This window comes from Ochotona curzoniae, unplaced genomic scaffold (genome assembly GCF_017591425.1).
Source record: "Ochotona curzoniae isolate NIBS_2020 unplaced genomic scaffold, NIBS_Ocur_1.0 scaffold_4701, whole genome shotgun sequence".
In the NCBI taxonomy this organism is placed as follows: domain Eukaryota; kingdom Metazoa; phylum Chordata; class Mammalia; order Lagomorpha; family Ochotonidae; genus Ochotona; species Ochotona curzoniae.
In genome coordinates this window covers 28,501,970-28,523,586 of record NW_024467122.1, presented here as the reverse complement: position 1 = coordinate 28,523,586, position 21,617 = coordinate 28,501,970, and the positions used below count along the sequence as shown (strand labels likewise).

The following is a 21,617-nucleotide window of genomic DNA, read 5'->3' as shown; positions in this document are numbered from 1 at the left end:
CAAAAGGAAATAAAGTACTGTTTTCACCATAAGATCAGGAAGAAATACAATCTGAGAATTACACCCATCAATTAAAAAAAGCCAAGCTATCAGACACATAATTTAATTAAATGGCTCTTTCCAATGAGTCGTTTATTACAATGGCTTCTGTCAGAAAGGGTTACAGATCCTGTCAATTCCATGCCCACCAGCACACTGTGTCTTGGGCTTTATCCAAGATGAATTTTGAACTTCAATTTGAATTTGGATTTGAGAAGTCATGGATTACATATTCATTAATACCCACAATGGTTTTCTTTGGGACATTTTAAGCTAGAAAGGGAAAGAAAAGATGTGCCAAGAGTTATGGGGAAAGAAACAAGTTTCGGGTCCTGGAAGGAGGTCACAACCTGATAGTACCAGCACATTGGATGCCTGGTTTCTTCACCTTGAAATAGACAGTGAACCAAGATCATTTCTAAGGTGATTTCCAGAGTGAAATAGAAAAGCAACTACCATAATGCCCTTGCAGGGAAAGCCTATGCTGCCAACCCTGAGAATGGTTCTGTTTCCCATGATTACTCATAGCCTAAAGCAAACACTTTGGAATTGAAGAAACCTAAACTCATTATTCAAGATAGTTCAAGATTAGATCAATGAACAATAGATTGCTTGAGTCTGGAAGATTTTAGGAATTCTATTTTGAGCAGGGACTACACATGTTAATTCTTTACCAAGGATTTTGTATAAGTGTTTATACTTTTTTATAGGGCAATTAATTTGCTGTGCTTTTGTAAAACATTAGAAAAAAAGATCCTGGATGTATATAGTTGTATGTATTTCATGATATACATTCACAAATAAGTCTAAATCATTCATTATTGGAATATTTATAATAATATAAATAATTTTGTTTTCTCATTTTTCCAGAGCTATTGTTTTGCCTTACATAAATATTGGCCTCATACATTTGTTACACCTAGATAACTATACCGAAGCCATTGGGCAGTTTTCTGAGGCCATTCGAATCGACCCTTTGTATATTCAAAGCTATAGTTGCCGAGCAGAAGCCTTTCATAAGGTATTTAAGTTTTGGGAATCATGATTTTAAAAAAATTGCTTTAGTTTTGTGAGTATTCAGTGCAATTTTGAGCTGTATTCGTTAGCACATTGTAGGGGTTAATGCACTCATAAGCAAAATATTTAGCAAATATAGTTACTAACTTATACCCTTATAAAGTATCTATTTCCAAGCTGTAAATTATTAAGCCTTTGATTTTATTAAACATGTGCTTTTTCCTTATTTTAAAGACAGATATTTATGAAACGTAATGTGCTTATTTCAATAGCAGCCAATTAGGAAGGTTGATTTTCTTCTCCCTAGATAATTGGTATGATCAGTTTTATGCCATAGCAGTTACAGCTCCCATTTATAGTGCTGATGTCCCATAGGGGCACCGGTTCATTGTCCCAGCTGTTCCACTTCCAATCCAGTCCCCTGGTTTTGCAACTGGGAAAGGCAGTGGAAGATGGCCCGAGTGTTTTGATCTCTGCACCCATGTGGGAGAGACCTGAAAGAAGCTCCTGGCTCCTGGCTTCTACCTGGCCTAGCCTGGGATATTGCATGTTGCAGCCATCTGGGGAGTGGACCAGTGGGTAGGGGATCTCACCCCCTATCTCTCCCTTTCTCTGTAACTCTGTTTAGACTCTGTTCTGAGAAGCAGATATTTGTACCTGATAATACCCGATGTGAGCTGTAGTGTATTCACATCATGGAATCATAGAGTCACTCTATATTTGCCAATTTGGAGGGATTACCCATGAGGTATTTTTGAGTAATTTAAACAAGGTTCAGAAAAGACTGTAAAGTGTGTACAGCTTCCATGAAATTAATAAACTAACCCTTGCCTAAGTATGTAAAAGGCTATATTCTCCCACTCTGTGGGCCTGGCATCCAGAGTGAATCTAATTTAAGGTTTCTTCAAGAGATCTAAACCCAGGAAGGCTTGGAAAGAGTGAGCTTCCGTCTGTAGTTACAAGCCCAGATTTTGTCAATGCAGTGAAGACCAGATGATTCATGACTTATACCAGCCTAAGCAGGATCAGCTAGGGATAGATTGTAGCTCCACAGAAATACTCAAATTTGTTTTAACAAACGCCAAACTTTATCCTTTGGGTTCCCAGCTTTAATTCCAGCCACTATTTGTCCCTAACAATTTGTATCTTTCTGAAATGTGCTATATACCTCAATTCACAAATTAGTTTTGTGAGTTCTCCTCTTTGCATCATTATGTTATTAGAGTAAGAACCAGAGATGGTTGTCCTGGGTTAGTTTTGTTGATATTTGTGTAGTCTCTCAATATGTAAAGCTTCAGATTATTTAATTTAAAGAATTTTAACAATTTAAAGAATCGCTGTTTGCTTTTCATTACATATTGATGCTGTAAATTTCTTTTCTTGCATCATTGTTAAGTTTAATTTATTCATTTACCTATTTTTGATGGAAGTCTGCTTTTTCCATTATATTTTTCAATGGAATTAGCTTCTTTTTATTTTTGCTTCCTTTGCATTTTAATGTTTTCTTTTTTAGCATTGGGGAAATTAAGTTAAAAATGTTATTGTTGAGGGAGAAAAATTGAAAAGTTAAGTGAAAAATGAAACCAACTTACACTTTGATATGTGATGTAATTATATTTATGGAAATGTGTATGTAACCATTTCTCAAAGTTAAATGAAAAAAGACTGTGCCATAAACTTCACAAACACCATTTCTATATCCATTTTCCTTGATGATTCCAAAGACAATCATGTAGTAGGAAATATCTCTGCAGACTTTCTATAGTAAAGGGGGAGAGGATAAACAGAAGAGCAAGTTTTCTTAGGAGGTAAGTCTGTTTGTCATTCAACAGGTGAATAAGTTGAAAAAGGCAGTAAGTGATTTATCCCGTGCTATACACCTTCAGCCAGATGGAATCCAATTATATATAATAAGGTACGAACCTAAATATTGAATTCTTCTTGGGATAACTTGATGTCTGAGCAAGTGGTTGGGATCTTTTGTTGTCTCATGATTTTTTTTCAGTATTCTCCTGTTACATTTTTTCTTAAAAATGACATATTATGACATATTTGAAGATTTATTTATTATTTTTAAAAGTTTTTAAAGATTTATTTGTTATTTTTATTGGACCGTCAGATTTATAGAGAAAAGGAGAGACAGAGAGAAAGGTCTTCTGTCTGCTGGTTTACTCCCCAAATGGCAACAACAGCCAGAGCTGAGCTGATCTGAAGCCAGGAGCTAGGAGCCAGGAGCTTCTTCTGAGCCTCCCACTTGCGTGCAGGGTCTCAAGGCCCTGTGGACCATACTCCACTGCCTTCCCAGGCCTCAGCAGAGAGCTGGAAGGGAAGGGGAGCATCTGGTACGCAAACTGGTGACCATTTGGAATGGATCCTGGCTCCTGCAAGGTGAGGATTTAGCCACTAGGTTATCACACCAGTCAGATTTAGTTGCTGATTTATCACACCAGTTAGATTTAGTTGCTGAGCAACTGCCATCTCCTGGCAAACAAGCTGGAAGTAGTTACCGTTTTTGATTAAACCTAAAATCATTTTTTTTTACCTGGGATAAGCAGATTCCTCCCTTTGCTCTACCTTTGCAAGAAAATGCAGCTGTTTACTGGTTAAGTTCTGTGAGGCCTTTCCAGATGGATAGTTGCATTTTTATCACTTACCTCCTGAAAGTCGGGTAACCTAGTTTGAACAGTTGTGACTGTGTCTACAGAGGTACCAGACGTAAACCTTAGGTAACTGTAAAAAACAAAGACTGATCTATGGAATTGCATTTCACATATAGTGGGGCTTGCAATGCAGGGGCCCTTTGCAAGCCATGAATTAGCATTGCTAAAATACACTGTAGTGTCGAGGGATTTATAGAGCTGACAAAATGAAATGAAAGAATGATTTTTGATGCAGCCTTACTTTCCTCCTGATTCATGTTTTAACGATTTGTTTGAATACACCCTCTTTTTGTCTCCTGGTAAAACAACAATGCATTTGAAAATTTTTCCTCCATCATAGCTTTTGAAATTTTTATCACAGGTTTATGCTAATTTAGAATCATTGAAACAAATAGAATGTTAATAGTTTTCGCATTTTTATGATTAAATATGTAAATATGAATGGATGCATTTTAACTGTAAAGTTTTAAGGACCTGGTTGTAAGAAACTGTATTTGAAAAAATAGTAATTTTAGCTGCTTAGACTCTTAAAGCTGTTGTTTCTTTCAGAGGACAATATCTTCTTATGATGAAAAACTATGAACTTGCAAAGTTCACTATTTATCAAGTAGCAGAAATGAACAGAGGTAAATATAGTTGATGCAAAATTAAATTGGGTTAATCTAAAAATGCCTCTAACTTTTTATACTGCTTGAGCAGCTGTATGCAAATAGCATCATTTGCCATCCAAGTGAGATTTCAGAACTTCAGTTTCACGTGTACCTTGTCAAGTTCTAAGATAATCCTTAGTAGTGAATGTCTGGAGGCATACTGTTCCAGGAAATATAAACCTTGAAATTATACTGTTTGACATTGTCACAGAATTTCTCATTATTTCCTGATGGTAAACAGTTTTGGCATAGTATTGATTTGTTAATTCAGAGAAAATTCATTATATTGCTTGATTTCATTAGAATAATTATTCTCTATGTCTTTGATGCCTGGTAAGGGTTATGATATGCTTTTGTTTCCTTTGAGGTCTCATTGACTTGACTCCCATTCAACAAGCACTCATCTATTCATTTTGTGAAAACCATCAGAAGGCCATTCAGGTCTTAGAAGGACTCACGTGGCATAGACCTGACATAGTCCTGTTTGCTGTAATAGCAAAAGCGCATATGAAGGCAAAAAGAACCAAGGTGAAGAGTCATCTGAGTAACACTGACTAACTGGAATGTATGGACTGTGCTTAGTTTGACATGTAACTAGTATAAAACTAAACCAAATCAGTTTATAAAACTCAGTTATACTAACTGGTATATTCTTTGTTGATTAACATCTAGTTATTTTCCGTTTTTCCTTCTGAAGAATAGTCTCTCTAAATATTCTTGTTTTAACCTGTGGAGTAGCTTTCTGAAGTCTGTTGCCAGAAAGTATGGATGAATGTTTAGCTTTCAAGAAAATGACACAAACGGTACACATTAAATGTTCCTGTTGATGTGTGTCCTAGTCAATAAGTGGTGGAGCCAACTTTACTTTTGGCAATCTGAATAATAATTGGTCTTCCGCTCTTTTGTGAATTGCTTTCCATAAGTCTGAGCATCAGTTGAGTGCTTTGTATGTTTATCAGTCACTCATGTTCTGTTAATCTCCTACCCCTACCCTTCTGCTTGTCTCTTTCTCAGTGCTTTGGGGCATTTGGAAATACATTCTCTAATCTTTTCGTACATATTCTCACAGTTCTGTTTCTCTAGAAATGCTCTTTTTGGTGTCTTTGGGTGAACAGAGGTTCTTATTTTAATGTATATAACTTAAAAAAATTTCTTAGGGCTTATCTGCAAAAAGATCCTTTTTACTAAAGAGTTGGCTTTGCTTTTCTCATGTGACACCCGCCTCTGTTTTTTTTTTTTTAAGTGGGAAAGAATGGAAGAATTTTACTAGTCCCCATATGGATATCCACATGTTTCAGTATTACATATTGAAATAGCCTGATTAGCACAGAGATCTGAAATACTGTATCATAAATTTTTATATACACAGTAATCATGAAATAACATTCCTAATTGGAAAACCGCTTTTTATTCATTTATGAGTATTTAGGCTAAATAATTAAATAGCTGATTTTTGTCAGTGGTTTGTTCTGTGATGTCTGTAGAACCCCATGAAGAACATAGAAGTATATAATAAAGGTTGATTAAAACTGTATCAGGTAGTTTTAGTGGGTGTTAGGATTATTGGCTAAGATGATTGCATCCCTTATTGATGTGCCTGGGTTCCAGTCTCTGTTCTGACTCCTGAGAGCTTTTTGCCAATGCATAGCCTGGCTCCTGCCATTTATGTGGGAGACCTGGTTTGTGTTCCAGGAGCTGCCAAAGCTCCTGTCTTTGGCAACGCCCAGCTCCAGCTCCTGTGAATATTTGTGGAGTAAACCAGTAGATAAGAGTGTTCCTGTCTCTTTTTCTCTCTGTGTCCCTTGATATTTAAAAGAATCAATTCGGGCACGGCATGGTAAGCCTAGTGGCTAAACTCCTTGCCTTGCATGCGCTGGGATCCCATATGGGCACCGGTTATTGTTCCAGCTGCCCCACTTTGCGTCCAGCTCCCTGCTTGTGGTCTGGGAAGGCAGTCGAGGACAGCCCAGGGCTTTGGGACCTTGCACCGTGTGGTAGGCCAAGAGGAGGCTCCTGGCTCCTGGCTTCAGGTCAGCTCAGCTGCAGCCATTGTGGCCACTTGGGGAATGAATCAGCAGATGGAAGATCTTCCTCTCTCAGTTTCTCCTCTTTTCTGTATATCTGACTTTTCAATAAAAATAAATGAATCTTAAAAAAAATTCAATTCCATTTTTAAAGCTAAATCAGGTAATATTCATTAAGATCTTCTATAACCTCATAGCATCTCAATATATTTAGAACAATTACTAGAAAATTGATAATTAATGAGTTCATGAAGTTGTCTTGACAACACTATAACAAAATAGCCTTTAGAATTTAGAATGTATAGTTTTCAAAATCAGTATGTGCAAACCTGAGCTGTAGAATTGGTCCCTGTTTGGCCTGGTAGAGATCAGATTCCCTCATAGAACCCCTTCCCAGAGTGGAACTGATGAGAAATGTGGCCTTACCAGATTGATGTGTTTACACGTGTAAAGAGGGTAGGGCGTTGTGTCCCAGGTTTCTTTTAATATACAGATTGAATGTTAAATACTTAACAACTTTCTTCTTGTTTTAAAAATCATTGTAGGAAGCCGTGAGAAGGTTTAAGGAGGCGGTGGATGCTTTTGCTCTTTCTGACCGAGGACCTAATGCCATGGGTGTTTTAGCAGACTGTCTGCATAACCTGGGCCTCTGTTACACAGAGGAAGGCAACTTCCAAACGGTATTCCACGTATTTAGGAAATGCAGTTTTAGAAACTCTTTGTATTCATTCTGTTTCTGCAGGCTGCCTGTACAATGATTGAATACTCCAAAACCTCTTAAAAAAACTTACACTCAGTCTGCACCCTGAATACTTATGACTGTTTTAAATCGAAACATTTTGTACTTCTTCACAATATTATAATGGCTAATATGTATTTTCTGCCAAAACATTAAGTCTGATGGGAACAATCTATTCTAGTAAAATAATCTCATTGCATTGATATGAATTTGGTTATTAAATCTTGAGTGGTCTTCACCAAGCGCTTCAATATAATGCAGAGTGAGTGGAGAATGAATAGAACACTCTTGACTTTTCTTATTGACAGTGGGATAATTCAGATTAGATTGAAACTGATTATTAAGATGGGCAAATTCACTGAAAATGCTTGATTCAATTATAGATATATTCAGTCTTTAGTTTTTTGCACAGTTCTCCACTTTTAATCGTAACTGATAGGTTATATAGATAATTTATATTTTCCAATGGTTAATGTTGGATATTCTATAATCTGCATGTGTGGATACACACACAAACACACACATCATTCTAATCATTCCTATATTCCTGGGATGGATATTATTCTAAATTTGGATTTCTGTGAACTAGAAAAAAGTTTTTACTTAACCAGTTGTTTAAGGAAAAAATTCTAGTCGGTACACAATCAGTCACTAGTGGTTTTTTTGCTCTACTTTATTGGGAAAATTTTGATATTTTATTGTTTTGGAATTTTATAACTGTGTTTGGTATGGGTTTTGGAAACTTGTGAGAAAATAAAACATATCACTTGTGATTTCTTTGAAGAAATAAAAGACAAAGATGAATTATGATAATGATACTCTCAAAAGTATTACAGTTTAACAACTTGGATTGTATAAATGTTAGTCTGTGAATAGGAAAAGGAGGCCTTTAGTTATAAAAAATAAACATGATTTTTTTTCTAAATACTATGAGGGTGATTGTGAGACATGTTTTGAAACTGATAAAGTAGTGAAGCTTTTCTAAAACCAATAATATGCTGTCATTTACTGATATTGTATCACTGTTTGGGCTGTGTTCTAATTCCTCTAGGCATTTGAATATTTTACAAAGGCTGTGAAAGTAAATCCTGATTTTGCAGAAAGCTTTTACCAACGAGGGCTTTGTAAAGCAAAACTCCACAAGGATAACTCAATTCTGGATTTTAATCGTGCAATTACTCTCAACCCCAAACATTACCAGGTGTGTAGGGAAATGATGCCAGTGACCTACAGAGTGTGCCAATTTTGATAAAACTATTAAGTGCTTTACATTGCCAATGTTATTGGTTACCAATAGTTGGTTATCATACCTACTTTTTAAGTAATTTTAATTTGATAATCAAAGATATATACATTTTCTGTTGAATTGTAGGGTGATTTCCATCAAGGATGCTATATATATATATAAAATGCATTGTGAATTGTGATATATTTTAATATTATTGATACAGTGAATTAGCTATTAATAATACAAATTTTATATACTGTATTGCTCTTTTTATTTACTTTCTCTTTTTTTGCTGTCAGATTGATTCCTATATTCTGATAGGCTTTAGGAACAAGGCAAAACAAGACAAAAAGTGGTTAGATTTTGAGAAACTTTTTATGAAATTTTTATGAAAATTGAATATTTGGATTAATTAGTAATCATTGTCTTTGTAGTGGTAGCACAGTTACACAGGGGAATACCTTTTCTTTCAAAGAAGAAAGTACTTACTGGAAAGTATGACATTTATAAATTCCAGAAAATTGGAGAGAACAATGATGACAGGCAAAATGTTAACAATTATTAAATTTAGATGATCTTTATGTGTGTGCGTTCATTGTATTATTTTAAAATTTTTTCTGTGTCTTTGGTTATTTTTCTAATGAAAGAGAGAGGAGAAAAAATACTATTAGTACCAGTTGTGTTTGAGATAGATTTGGCCAAACTACCACATACTTTTACCTTATTGACACTTTTATTAAACATGTATTTCTGTTTTCCTCTTCTGTTTCTGCAAAAGGCATATTTAAGCCGAGTAGCCTACTATGGTTTAAAAGGTAGATATTCCAAAGCAATCTTGAATTGTAATGAGGCCATCAAAATTTGTCCCAAAAATGTACGTGCCTATCTCTACAGAGGAGTTTTGAAATACTACAATAAGGTGAGGCATTTCCTGCTGATTTATGAAGTTTAAAATATCAATTAAAAATAGACATGTAACAATATGCTGTTTTATGGGTTCTCTGTGGGGTTTGGTTGCAGGTATATTATGATATCCAATCATAATAATGCATGTCTCCCTTCAGGCATTTAACATTGCTTTAACATACAAAACTTCTATCTTCTAGTTTCTTTTAATATAAAAATATACAGTAAGTTAACATTATCTTACTTCTATGAAGCTATAAACTAGTACCCATCTATGGTCCTTTTCCAGTCCCTCCTGTCTTTTTTTCCGAACTTCGGGAAACCATAACTATGTTTTTAACTTCTATGAGCTCACCTGCAGATGAGATAATGTGATATTTGTCTTCCTTTGCTTTAGTTATTTCTCTGAACATAAAGACCTCCAGTTTTATCCAAGCTGCTGCAAATGATAAGATTTCATCCTTTTTATGGCAGAGTAATATTCCATTCTATAGATGCACCACATTTTCTTTATCCATTCATTAGTTTATGGGCAGCTAGGTTGTTTCCATTTCTGCCTATTCTGAATATTGCAGCAATAAACATGAGAGTACAGATTTTTTTTTTTGTCAGATGGATTTCATTTGCTTGGTTGCTGAAGCAAATAATCTATTTTTAATTTCTGAGGAACCTCCATTTTGAGTGAGGTATATTTGTCCAAAAGCTTGTACATTGCTTCTGGATTATTGATTGTTTCCCATACTGTTAACAATATTGTGTATTTTTATGATAGGCAGTGGTAATCTATTTTTATCTCTATTTTTTTGTAATGTGCTATTTGTCTCTGTTAGGCTAGCTAAGGGTTCATTAATTTTGTATATATTTTCAAAGAATCAGCTCTTCATCTTGTAAAATGTAATCATTTATCTTTCTGTAACTTATTTATGCTCTGAGTTTCAATATTTCTTTCCTCTTGCCAAGTTTTATTTGATTTCTTCCTTTTTTTCTCATTGCTTGGCATATAGCGTTGAGGCATAGCTTGAGGTATGGCTTTCTCTGGGCAGGCACTGACTGCTATGAATGTTCTTAAGGCTGCTTTTAGTATAGCCCACAGGGTTTTCTATGTTTTGCTTCCAATTCATTTGTTTCAAGAAATGTTTAAATGATCTTCATGATTTCTTTCTTGACCCATTGGTTGTTCAGGAGTTAAGTTTCATGTGCTTGTGCAGCTCATAACAGTTTGTTGCTACTGTTCTCCAGATTTGTCGTGCTGCATGTACATTTCCACAACTAACCCACTGAATCTTTCCTTTTGAATCTTGTTGAGTTTCCCTAAAAGAGTTATGTTGTAAACTGTATCTGGCACCTTATTTTTTTTTTTTTTTAAATGAGGCCATGTTTTCCTGGAGGTTCCTGTTGATTGTGGAAATACACTGTCATCTGCACATTGACCAAGTGCTTTCACTTGTGGCTGTCTTGCTAGAAATTCTAAGCAGTCTGTCTGATGTGAGCTGTGATCTGTCTGCTGCTGAGATAGGCTGAACTAGGTTAGCTGCTGCTGATGCTGTGGAGTATGAGACTGTACAACCAGGACCATGGACTTCCACTGAGCATTCTAGAAGTTGCAGAAGTTTTGTCTGCAGCCACAGGCGTAGAAGAAGGGACTGTTAGAATCTGCTCAACTTTGAATTTTATCAGCCTTGCATTGAGTTCCAGAGAAGTCCCATGATTACTTGCTGTCTGCCCAAGCTTATAGGAGGGGTGCACCAGGTACCTCTTGAGCTACTCAGGCCCCATGTGTGTCACAACTGGGTCTTGACAGGCATCAGGCTCTGTGCAATCTTGGTACTGTACACAAATGTGTCTCACCAGGCATGGGTCTCTACCTAATATTGGGGTATAAACAGAGACTTTGTCCAAAGACACTAGCCCCTAGGATTGCCCAGCCTTGGGTTTTACCTGCACTGCACTGATTTTTAAGACACTGTCCCTTGACTCCTTGTTGTCTGCTCAAGGTTGGAGAAGGATGAAAAAGGAAAATTAGCTCCAGGTTGATCACACCTTGGTCCCACAGTCCCTGAGCCTTGTACATTCCTGGGTGTGTCCTCCAGGCCCACATTGCCAAACTGATTCGGATGTGCTTGAGCACAGGTGCCCACCTACTGCCAAGCAAGATTCCCAATTTGTGAGCACTGGCTGGGTGCAGACCTTAGGGCCAATTATTAGTTTCTTCTGATGCTGCTTTGTCTGGCAGGCCTGACCATGTAAAGCCACCATCCTGAACCTTCTCTGCCAGCCTCTCCCTGCAGCTGGAGACTTTAAGCTGATTACTGGAGGCCATCTGATGGAGATCCTCAGGCTGTGGAAACTCCAGGTAGTGTGAAGGTGACAGCCTGGGACAGGAGACTGTGTTCAGCCCAATTACATTTTTTTTTTCTGGTGGCCTTGACACCAGGATTCAGTTTGCCCTGCTTCTCCATCCTGTGTTCGTTGGAGCTGAGGGTGGGATGGTACAGGTGACTCTGTACTTGTTGCATTCTTCGAGGTGAGCTTCCTGGTGATTATCAACAGGATGAGGTACTACGGTGTCTGCTGATTGGAGGCTCTGATGAAGGTGACTGGGGATATGTGTTGCTGTTCGTGGTGGTCTCTTTGGGGAGGTGGTCACCAGAGTTCTTACTCATTATGGTTCCATAATGACAGTTTTTAGCAGGCAGGTTCTCTGGGTGCAGAACAGGGACTCTTCCTTCTTCTCCTGTACTAAGAGAATTGCGATGGTCTGAAGGGTAAAAGCACACTGAAAACTTTACAGTGCATCAAGATGGAAGGTTCTGTATGTGTCTGTTAAGTCCATTTGTTCTATTGTCTGTGTAAGATCTGTTGTTTTTTTTTTTTTTTGCTGAGTTTCTGTCTCATTGATCTGTGTATTGATGTTAAAGGGGTGTTGAGGTTTCCCCACTCTTATGGTATTGACATCTATCTCTCTGCTTACGTCCGTCAATAATGGTTTCATATAGCTAGATGCCCCTGTATTTGGTGTGTATACATTTATTATTTATTATTGTTATTTCTTCTTGGTGGATGGCTCCCTTTATCATTATGGGATGCTCTTTATCTCTCAATGTTTTTCATGATGAAATCTATATCATGTGATAGCAGAATGGGTATACTGGCTCTTTTTTCTTTTCCATTGGCATGAAATGTTCTTTTCTATCCTTTCACTCTCAGCTTCCTTTGATCGTTGTTGATTAGGTGTGTCTCTTATAGGCAACAGATATTTTGATCCTGTTTTTGATCCATTTTGTTAATCTATGTGCGCACTCCCAACAATGGCTGCCTTCCCTGATTGGCCATCTTGTTGTCTCCCCATTATTTATTTAACCTTATTAAGAAAATAATATCTGTCCATCTGCAAGAATGTGGAAAATAAAGCACTGTCTCACCTTATATCACTTACATAATTTGTCTTGTGCCTGCCTCTTGCACTTCTGCTTTGAAGCTACTGTGCGACTGCTAACCCACCTTTATTTTTAACCACTTGGCTGATGGAAGTCTGTAGTATTTAATTTTTAAAATTCTTTTACTTATTTTAATAATGCAGTTATATATACTGAGAATCAAATCATTGCTTGGGTTTAAGATTGGTTCCTAAACTGATCTCATCTGGTTAAAGGATATGGGCAGCAACACTGACGTCTGATACTGTATGGAATATTTTGTTTCTCCCTGTTTTTTTTCCTGACCTTTCTTTATAGCTTTTCACATGAAATATTTTGTGATGAGTACCTCACCACAAAGGTAACACCCTTTCAAGGAATTATATTTTAATTCCTTGAAAATTACTACATATGGAAAGGAATAATATAAGGCATCAGGGCAGAATCAAAGAGGAAGTGTAAGTGAATGAAGGCAGAAACCACGAAGGGTTTGGGGTCAGTGTGAGCAGCAGAAGCAAGCAAGTTTTGGTGAATGTTTGCTGGTTAAGTGTGAGTTGGCTGCTTTTGCCAGTAAGTGTTAATTTTCAGCTCACTGTTTAGCAGCATTGGTTTTCACACATTTAATTTTATCTTCAGGTAAGAGAAACTAAGAATAATTTCTATCTGGTGCTGATATTAATTGACTGTGGAAGATTGGTGTGATGGTCTCAATCATGCAGATGATTGAGACTAGTGCCAATGTTCCAAGAAGTGATAGAATCAACATTGTATTTTATAATTAAATTGCAATCCCTCATGCTTACCTTTCTCATAAGTTATTTTTTTTTATTTACAGACTTATAAGCTAGCAATTAGAGATTTAACTACAGTTATCAACATGGACAAAAAAAATTATATATCATTTTACAACAGAGCGATATGCTACACGAAGATAGGAGAACTTCAAATGGTAAGAGTCTAGTGAACAACACATTTAAAACTTTTAATAAACAACATACATGCAATTGTTAAGTTTAGTAATCAACAGATATTAATAACATGCTAAGCATTAGTGAAACTTGTGTAACATGTTTTTTAATTTCTGCTATGATTTTGAATATTCTATGGAAACACAGACACAATTGGTAAACCAACTTACTGTTTCAAAGAAAATATATATTTCTTTGTGTCAAAGGAAATTGAAAACTAAAGATAGATCCCCTCAAGGAAGCTTTTATTTGGGAATAGAGAAAAGAATTGCAATCTGCGTCTACCCTGCACAAGTTGGAGTGGCTTCTGCTATGTCCAGAGGATAAAAAAGATATTATGGATTTCTTTAGGACAGGGATATCTGGGCAAGTTATTTTACATATAAGCTTGTTGATACTTTCAGTGTTTGTGGGAGCTGGTGAGCACTGACTGTTAGCATCAGGTGCTACGTATAACTGGGCTAGTCTTGGATTATGGGTGGTGGTTTCATTATCAGTTGCTACACAAAATTAGTCTTAAGGCTGTGTCAGGCTGCTTTGTTGGATTATTTCTGTAAGATTGCTCCTGGAGCAAACATCCATGACCTGAATATCTTTCCTTTCTATGAACTTTGCTTTCTGCTTTAGTGGTTTGTGAGAGGAATGACTCCCTTTAGTATAATGGACTTTGTATTCATCAAATTTTCTTATGCAGTTTCTGTCATAAATTAAGTGAGAAATTAATTTTGCATTGCTTATGTGAACATTTAAGGGCATGCATAAATTAAAATACATTATATGATTAATCCTTTGAGTCATTGTTTCTACTGGTACTTTGTTTGCACAGTTTTAAGGCAGTCATTGCCACCAGTACTATTGCTTTATTTTGATATTAGCTGTGGCAGTTCTTAGAGGTATTTTTGATTTCTGGTGCAGTCCTCAGACCACACATGCATGGCATGGGACCTCTAAGGGTTGTCCAGCATTGGCCTGTAGATTTCAAAGCCTCGCTATGGCTGCAGCACAATCTTTTTTTTTTTTGGAATTTAAAAAATTTATTATTATTATTATCATTTTATGATACAGTTCCATAGGTTCCTGGGAATTCCCTTATCCCCTCCCCTATCCCCCCACACATACTTTCTCTATATAATTACTAAAGTATAGTTCTTTATACACAGTCATATGTCCATCATTGCGGGCATGGACAATGACAGAGAGTCCAGCATCCTATTGTCAAGATATAGTGAACAGGTTCATTGTAAGTGCGTTTTTGTCTGGAAGTGGAAATGCATACTACATTGTATCCTCACATCTGGATATGTTAGTCTCCATTTCACTGTTGCTGTACATCCCTTAAATGAAAAATCACAATACAAAATCAACACTAGGAAGAAAAATAGAAATTTACAATCCCATGAAGTTAAATAACATGTTACTAGATATGACAGTCTCCATTACACACTATACATCCCCTTAAATGAAAAGCCACAAAACAAAATAAACAGCCAGAAGAGAATGGGGAGTGACATATTCCAGATGCTAAAAGCAAAAAATTGTTTGCCTAGGATACCGTAACCTGCAAAGCTTTCTTTTGTCTTTGAAAAGGAAATAAAATTCTTCCACAGTAAAGAAAAGTTAAAAGGATTTGCCTCTTCCAAACTTGCCAAAAAGAATACTTAAAGATGTTCTCTTGACAGAGAAGAGGAATAGCACCCAGTGAAACCAAAGGCAAATGTAAAGAACATCCCAGTAAAATGACAACAGAAGACTAAATCAGTGAAGAACCCATTCCTAAAATGACAGGATCAAATTATCACCTATTTGTATTAACCCTGAATGTAAATAGTTTAAAGTCATCAATCAAATATCATAGATTAGTAGACTGAATTAAAAAACAAAACCCATCTATTTGTTGCCTACAGGAGACACCTTTCACCAACAAAGATCAGCGGAAGCTATATCTCATGGATTTTGATTGTTTTGTTAGTTTCATCTCTTCAAAACACCTTCTTCTGATTAAATTCTTCACTGACTCATAGATCATACAGTAGCATCATTTTCTTTTTTTCCCAATTTTTTAAATTAGATTTTAGGCAATCTTTACATAGTTAATTAGGGTAAAAAGGTTCAAGGGCTACAGGAAAATGGGCAAGACCATCATTTCCATATTGTTTCCATCACGTATTTGAGGTAAAGGGGGATTTTAAGGGAGAAGCCCCACCCAGTCTCCCACCCACCCCAGGTTCCAGATGTGGGGCATGCTCTGAGGGTCTTGATCAAGTGGTTTTGATAGTTCAACAGTTCTGAATTGCTGCCAATCTCGCCATGCCAAGCACCATGAGGTCACTGAAGAATCCAGTGAATGACATAGTCCATCATAGAGTCTCCGTTTGCCCAGTTTTTCACAGCCAACATGTAGCTGAGCTGGTTAATTGACTTGTTCTGTCCTCTGTCTTTTCATGGTTAGGGTTCTGAGTCTAGTAGTTCGATTGTGGGATCTTTAAAGTGAGAAGACTGGTTGGAACATTTTGGGATCCTGGTGGCTCTAAAATAACTAATGTTTTATTATCAAAAATGTTGCACCACTTTATTCAGGCATTTTCAGCTCTGTGCTGTGGTCAGGGAACGCAATGGAGGATGGCCCAAAGCCTTGGGACCCTGAACCTGCGTGGAAGACCCAGAGGAAGTTCAAGCATTTTTTCTATAGCAAATGCACTTGGACATTCTCTCCAGCTATAGTTGCACAAAAACTGGGCAAAAATGAGTTCCATTTGTACTACTTATTAATAAAAACAGTAATAGTTATCACTTATCTATAGTGTATCGTGTGACAAAGATTGTACTAAATGCTTTATAATAAGAATATTTCAATTACAATTCTTATGTGTTGAATTATATAGAGCATTTTAGTGTCCTTATTTTGTAGACATGGAAAGTGAGGTTTAATTGAGAAGCCAGTACTGATAGTTGAGCTGTGATGTATTCCATGAAATGTCAAGGTCTAGATTCATCCTCTAAATGAAAACCTCTGAGCTCCCAACCCCACACCCCACCCTCAACTGGTTGCAGTTTTAACTTGATGAAATTACTGTGGGGGTGGGGGAGGGGCAGGGATAGAGTGTTAGGTTCTTCCTTTGCAAAGCACGTTAAGGTAAAGATGTGTACAGTGACCTGTCAATAGCATCTGAAATGCAAGGGTTATCCAGGACCAGATTAGCAGGTAAAATGTTGCTTAAGAGGCCTATGCCCAGCCTTAAGTGCTTAGATTCAATGTCCCCCTGCAGCTCTTGTTTCTGTTTCCTGTTTTACACTCTTAGAAACAGCACCGAAGGCCCAAGTGATCAGAATTCTGCCATTACGTGGGAGACCTGCATGGGTTCTTGGCTCTTAGGTTCAGCCAGGTTATTCCTAGTCACTGTAGAAATTTGGGGGGTGGACAAGTGGATGAGAATTACCTTTATCTTTGTACTCATCTTTATTTCTCTCTGCGTTTCTCAAGTAGCAGTATTATAATATTTAGCAGAGGGGGGACCCTTTTAATCTAACAAATGATTACTTTGTTCTCGAATTCTAAGTCAGATTAATGAACTGCCTATGAGATGTCAGTTTGAGTAGAAACACGTTTTATCTCACAAATGAAGTAAGGCTCTGTGGAATCAGATATAGGTTGCGTGTGATTGTTTTCTTTCTAGGCATTGACAGATTATGGTGTCGTCCTCCTCCTCGATCCTGGAGAAACTATAACATTAAATACCTTCATTAATCGTGGATGTATCTATGTGGAACTAGGGCAGCACTGCTTTGCAGTAGAGGTAAGCCTTCCTGGAGATTTGTAAAAGTGAACACACTTGTACATCCACTTCTGAAAACTAGTAGATGTATCTTTATTGCTATCCAACGTCAATATTAATGAGTGGTAACTTTGGCAGGACTTATATTGGAAATTTGAATAACTAACAAAAACCTTACAAATAATAATTGGGAGTACACATGGAATTCAATTTTGTAAATAAAATGAGCTATATTTCACATATGCTGCTACATAGTGTTCCTTCTCATTCGCAATTATGTTTTTTTCCCTATTGAAAACATAACAAGTCTACATACGCTGCTTGGAGCATTGGCTTCTAATTTAGTAGGGATAGATATCCTTAAGGATAATAGAAGGAAATGCATTTAGTATATTGAAAGTAAACATAGCTTGAAACATTTATTTATAGAATGATTAAAATCTGTGAATCTCATTTTTGACTTTCAAGTTTTGATGTCTAGTTTATGGTGATTTTGGAGTTAAGATTAAGAAGCACATCAAACATGAGATAGCAATCTGAGAAACGTAGTCAAACAATAGGAGTTATACATCTTTGTTACTGAGAAGCTACACAGTAGCATTCTGTCCTTTCACCCTTTTACGTGGCTTGTCTGATTTTCCTGTATTTGGAGTCATTCTTTGATGTTCTGTCCAACAGAATGACTCCTAGGTAGATTGCAACTAGTGTATTTTATGAAGAAATGTAATTTTGACATTTTAATTCTTTTAGTATTTTTTTTTGTCTGTTGGAAATAGCTTTGAGATGCTTAGATATATAGATCACTACAGGTTGCTTCAAGCAGAAAGAGCTAAGGAACCTCTCTGTCTATAATTTAGATAAGAAGCAACAGATCAAGCTATTGCATTCCTTAGCTCCCATCACAGTTAATGAAACCCAAGCTCTTCTATGTGACTAACTTGATCTCTTTGCTTCCCACCCCTTGAACTTGATGGTGAAGCAGTCTTCTGTTGTCTCCACTGATCATTCCACTCTGGTCTCAAGCTGCTTCCTAGAAATTCAGCTCCTTCCCTTCCTGGGACCTTTTTATAAGATGTTCCTGACTGATTTGTTAATGATCCATGTCCTCCTTTCTTTTAGCCTTTAAGCTCAAATGTGACCACAGTCATAAAGTAAACAAATTGAAAGGGAATATTGAGTGTTAAAAGAATCTGACATAATCTGAAAATTGTTAATGGAGAGAAATAGAGGCTATCACCTGAAAAAAATGGCAGATCCAAATTCAACAGTATTAATAGTTACTTTAAATTGGAATGTCAAAATACACCAATCAAAATAATGAGAATGTCAGATTTAAATTTTAGAAAGCTCCAACTGTATTCTGACTACAGAAACACACTTTAGGTATGATTTCATACACTCATTTATATGTAGACATGAAATAACAAATTTTTTGAAGAGATGGAAACGAATGCGATCAAGAGCCTTACCTCTGACACAGCAAGGTAGTGGGAGTGGAAGTCATTACAGGGTGCTTGAACATGAGCAGGTGTTTGGCACAGTGCCTAAGATGTCACTTGGGATTCCTGCATCCCATGCTAAAGTACCTGGATTTACATCTCAGCTCTGTTCTTAATCCCAGCTTCCTACCTTGGGAAGTATAGTGGTTCAAATATTGAGTTCTGCCATTCAGCCATCTGGGGGCCTTGTACCCATCTCCCAGCTCCTGCTTTTTGTGTGGCACTGACCAGGCTGTTTCCAGTGTTTGGGAATGAGCCTACAGATGCAATTTCTGTATGTATGTGTCTTTTGGTTTTTCTGCTTTTCAAATAAATAAATAAGCAAATAAGCAAAAACCCTGTTTTTTTTTTAATAAGAAATTCTTGATCAGCGGGGGGAATAGGTTTGGAGGGAATTTTTATTATGCATAAGTGATTTTGTGTGGTTTTGTGCTATCTCTGGTTCTCATATGAGAAAGATAATTAATGTAGGAGAAAAAAAATCACTAATGTGTCTATTATGAATAATATTGAGTCATCGTTGATATCCACTGCTAATAATGACTAATTACCACATAGCATGAAAATGATTCTGTTCTTTTTTTTTCAAGATGCTATTTTTACTTGAAAGAATTATAGAGAGTAAGACAGAGATTGAGAGAGAGAGAAAAAGAGAAAGAGAGAGCAAGTGAGGGGGAGAGAAGAGAGAGAGACACAAAGAGAGGCCTTCCATCTGCTGATTCACTTCCCACATCCAGAGTTGTTCTGGTCTGAAGTTGAGAGCCAGGAGCTTCTTTCAGGTCTCCCACGTGGGTGGAGAGGCCCAAGAACTTGGGTTGTCCTTTACTGCTTTCCCAGGCTATTAGTAGGGAACTGATACACAAATGGGATATCAACATTGCAGGCAAAGGAGTAGCCTGCACCATGCTGGCCCATTAATTGTGTTCTTCTCCATCCAGCTAATTCCATATACTATCTAAATATAGTTCATAAATCTAAATGGGAAGTTCATGTTTACAGTTTGGTGTAAGACTAAACATTTTTCCTCAAGTAGGATTCCTGAATGCTCCACTTGGCCCAGCCACTCTTAGCCACCCCAGCAATAACAGAGAACTCATCCTACCACTATAATATTCTTCCTCTGCCTGTGATACAACCAGGGAGGGTTGTTGAAGGAGGATGGTGATATAGAGGGTCAGAAATTGGATGGAAGTAGCTCCTGTCATTGGGACTGCAGAGTGCCAAGCAGCTTGCTTGCATAGGAGTTTCTGCCCAGCTTTGCTCGATCAATGAGGCCAGAGTAAAACTGCCAGTGAGGAGTCCTGCTGAAGCAGAGTTCTGGGGAAAAGCCAGGGTCATTTTATATTTCTGCATCAGTTCTGAACTGTTTCCTTATGAAGGCCTTTCCCATATTATAAGCAATCCTTCAAATCTAGTGTGTTGTCATTGGGTCATTGGGTCATTGGCAGAATATTTTGATTTGTGGATAGTTATTTAGGTGAATTTTTTTAAAAAGTTATCTTTTAGTTCTGTGATATTCTTATTTTATTTCATGTCTCAGATGTTTTTGCAGGAGTTTGAAAAACTTGCAAGCTTCAGACATGGCTCAGATGCCAAAGAAAATGTTCTGATTGCTAATAGTAGGATCTCTCACAGGCTTAGCGTTTTTAATTCTTTCAAAGAGCTTCTTTTCCAAGGCTGTTCCAATCCCTCCAAGCTGATTTCCCTAACTTCCCAGTTTAGGATTCCTCAGAATTCTTGTTCTTCCCTCTGAGGGTGTCTTTTGGATTTGTGAATACAACCATGTGCTTCTCACTGGAAATGTGGAACAGCTCAGGCCCAGTCAGGCTCTTTCCCAGCTGGGCACCTGTTGGCCCTGTAGTCATGTCACTACCAAGGTTCCCTCCAGAGGAGTTCCCTTCATCGTCCAGATGTGGAATTTCTAGTTGGGTTTATTGGGAATCAGCAATTTAGCAAAAAAAAAAAAAAAAAGAAAAAGAAGATGATGATGCTTCAGTTGGCACATGGCAGGGCAAAAGCACCGGAAAAGTCCCTGTTGGCCAAGTGAAGACGAGCAGCAGGAAGCTCAGAGGAAGGAGACAGTCCTGGGGTTCCCAGCTCCGTCGTTTTCCTCTAGATGTGGTTTGGTAAGGAAAAGGTGCGTCTTCAGAAGATGTGTGTTTTAGTCACGATGGAATCAAAGTTAGAAGGAAGTTGAAGAAAGCACGTGGGGTGATATTGTGCCATTAATGAAAACTTGTGCAATCATTTCAGGATTTTAAACAGGCTGCACTGATGAGCCAGACTGATGTGTATCTTCGTCAAGCTGCTGCTGTGTGCCACCACAGGTATGGAGCACCACAAAACACAGGCACGTGTCCAGTCACGGACATCAGGGAAAAGGTTGGAGAGGTGATGTAGTAAAAAGTAGGGAGAGATGAAAAAATTCTCTGTGGACCCTATCTAGTGTGCTATAGTTATCCTTTCATCTCCCCATTAGCTATGTTAGCCAAATTAGCAAGTAACTAATGGTATTGGGAAAGTCTCTGACTTAAGCCCACACACCAGGAAAGGATTTACAAAACCCATTTCTTGTAAAAGAGGGAAATATTTCAAAATATATTTTCAAGAAAATTCTTCATTTAAAAAACCCATAGTTATAGGTTCAAGGCTAAAATAATATCAACAGATGTATGTAAAATACAATAAAACCTACATG

The 21,617-nt window shown here is 37.2% G+C and overlaps 1 protein-coding gene across 1 annotated transcript in view; it reads left to right on the top strand.

The window, feature by feature from the left end:
• Positions 1-21,617, top strand: part of TTC6 (tetratricopeptide repeat domain 6) — a 143,767-nt gene that overhangs the window by 98,394 nt on the left and 23,756 nt on the right. The window contains exons 16-25 of the mRNA XM_040970063.1: positions 910-1,060; positions 2,889-2,971; positions 4,266-4,342; positions 4,734-4,894; positions 6,936-7,070; positions 8,181-8,330; positions 9,136-9,276; positions 13,515-13,628; positions 17,322-17,441; positions 21,173-21,246. Of these exons, the coding sequence (XP_040825997.1) occupies positions 910-1,060; positions 2,889-2,971; positions 4,266-4,342; positions 4,734-4,894; positions 6,936-7,070; positions 8,181-8,330; positions 9,136-9,276; positions 13,515-13,628; positions 17,322-17,441; positions 21,173-21,246 (1,206 nt within the window). The remainder of the gene's footprint in view (positions 1-909; positions 1,061-2,888; positions 2,972-4,265; positions 4,343-4,733; positions 4,895-6,935; positions 7,071-8,180; positions 8,331-9,135; positions 9,277-13,514; positions 13,629-17,321; positions 17,442-21,172; positions 21,247-21,617) is intronic.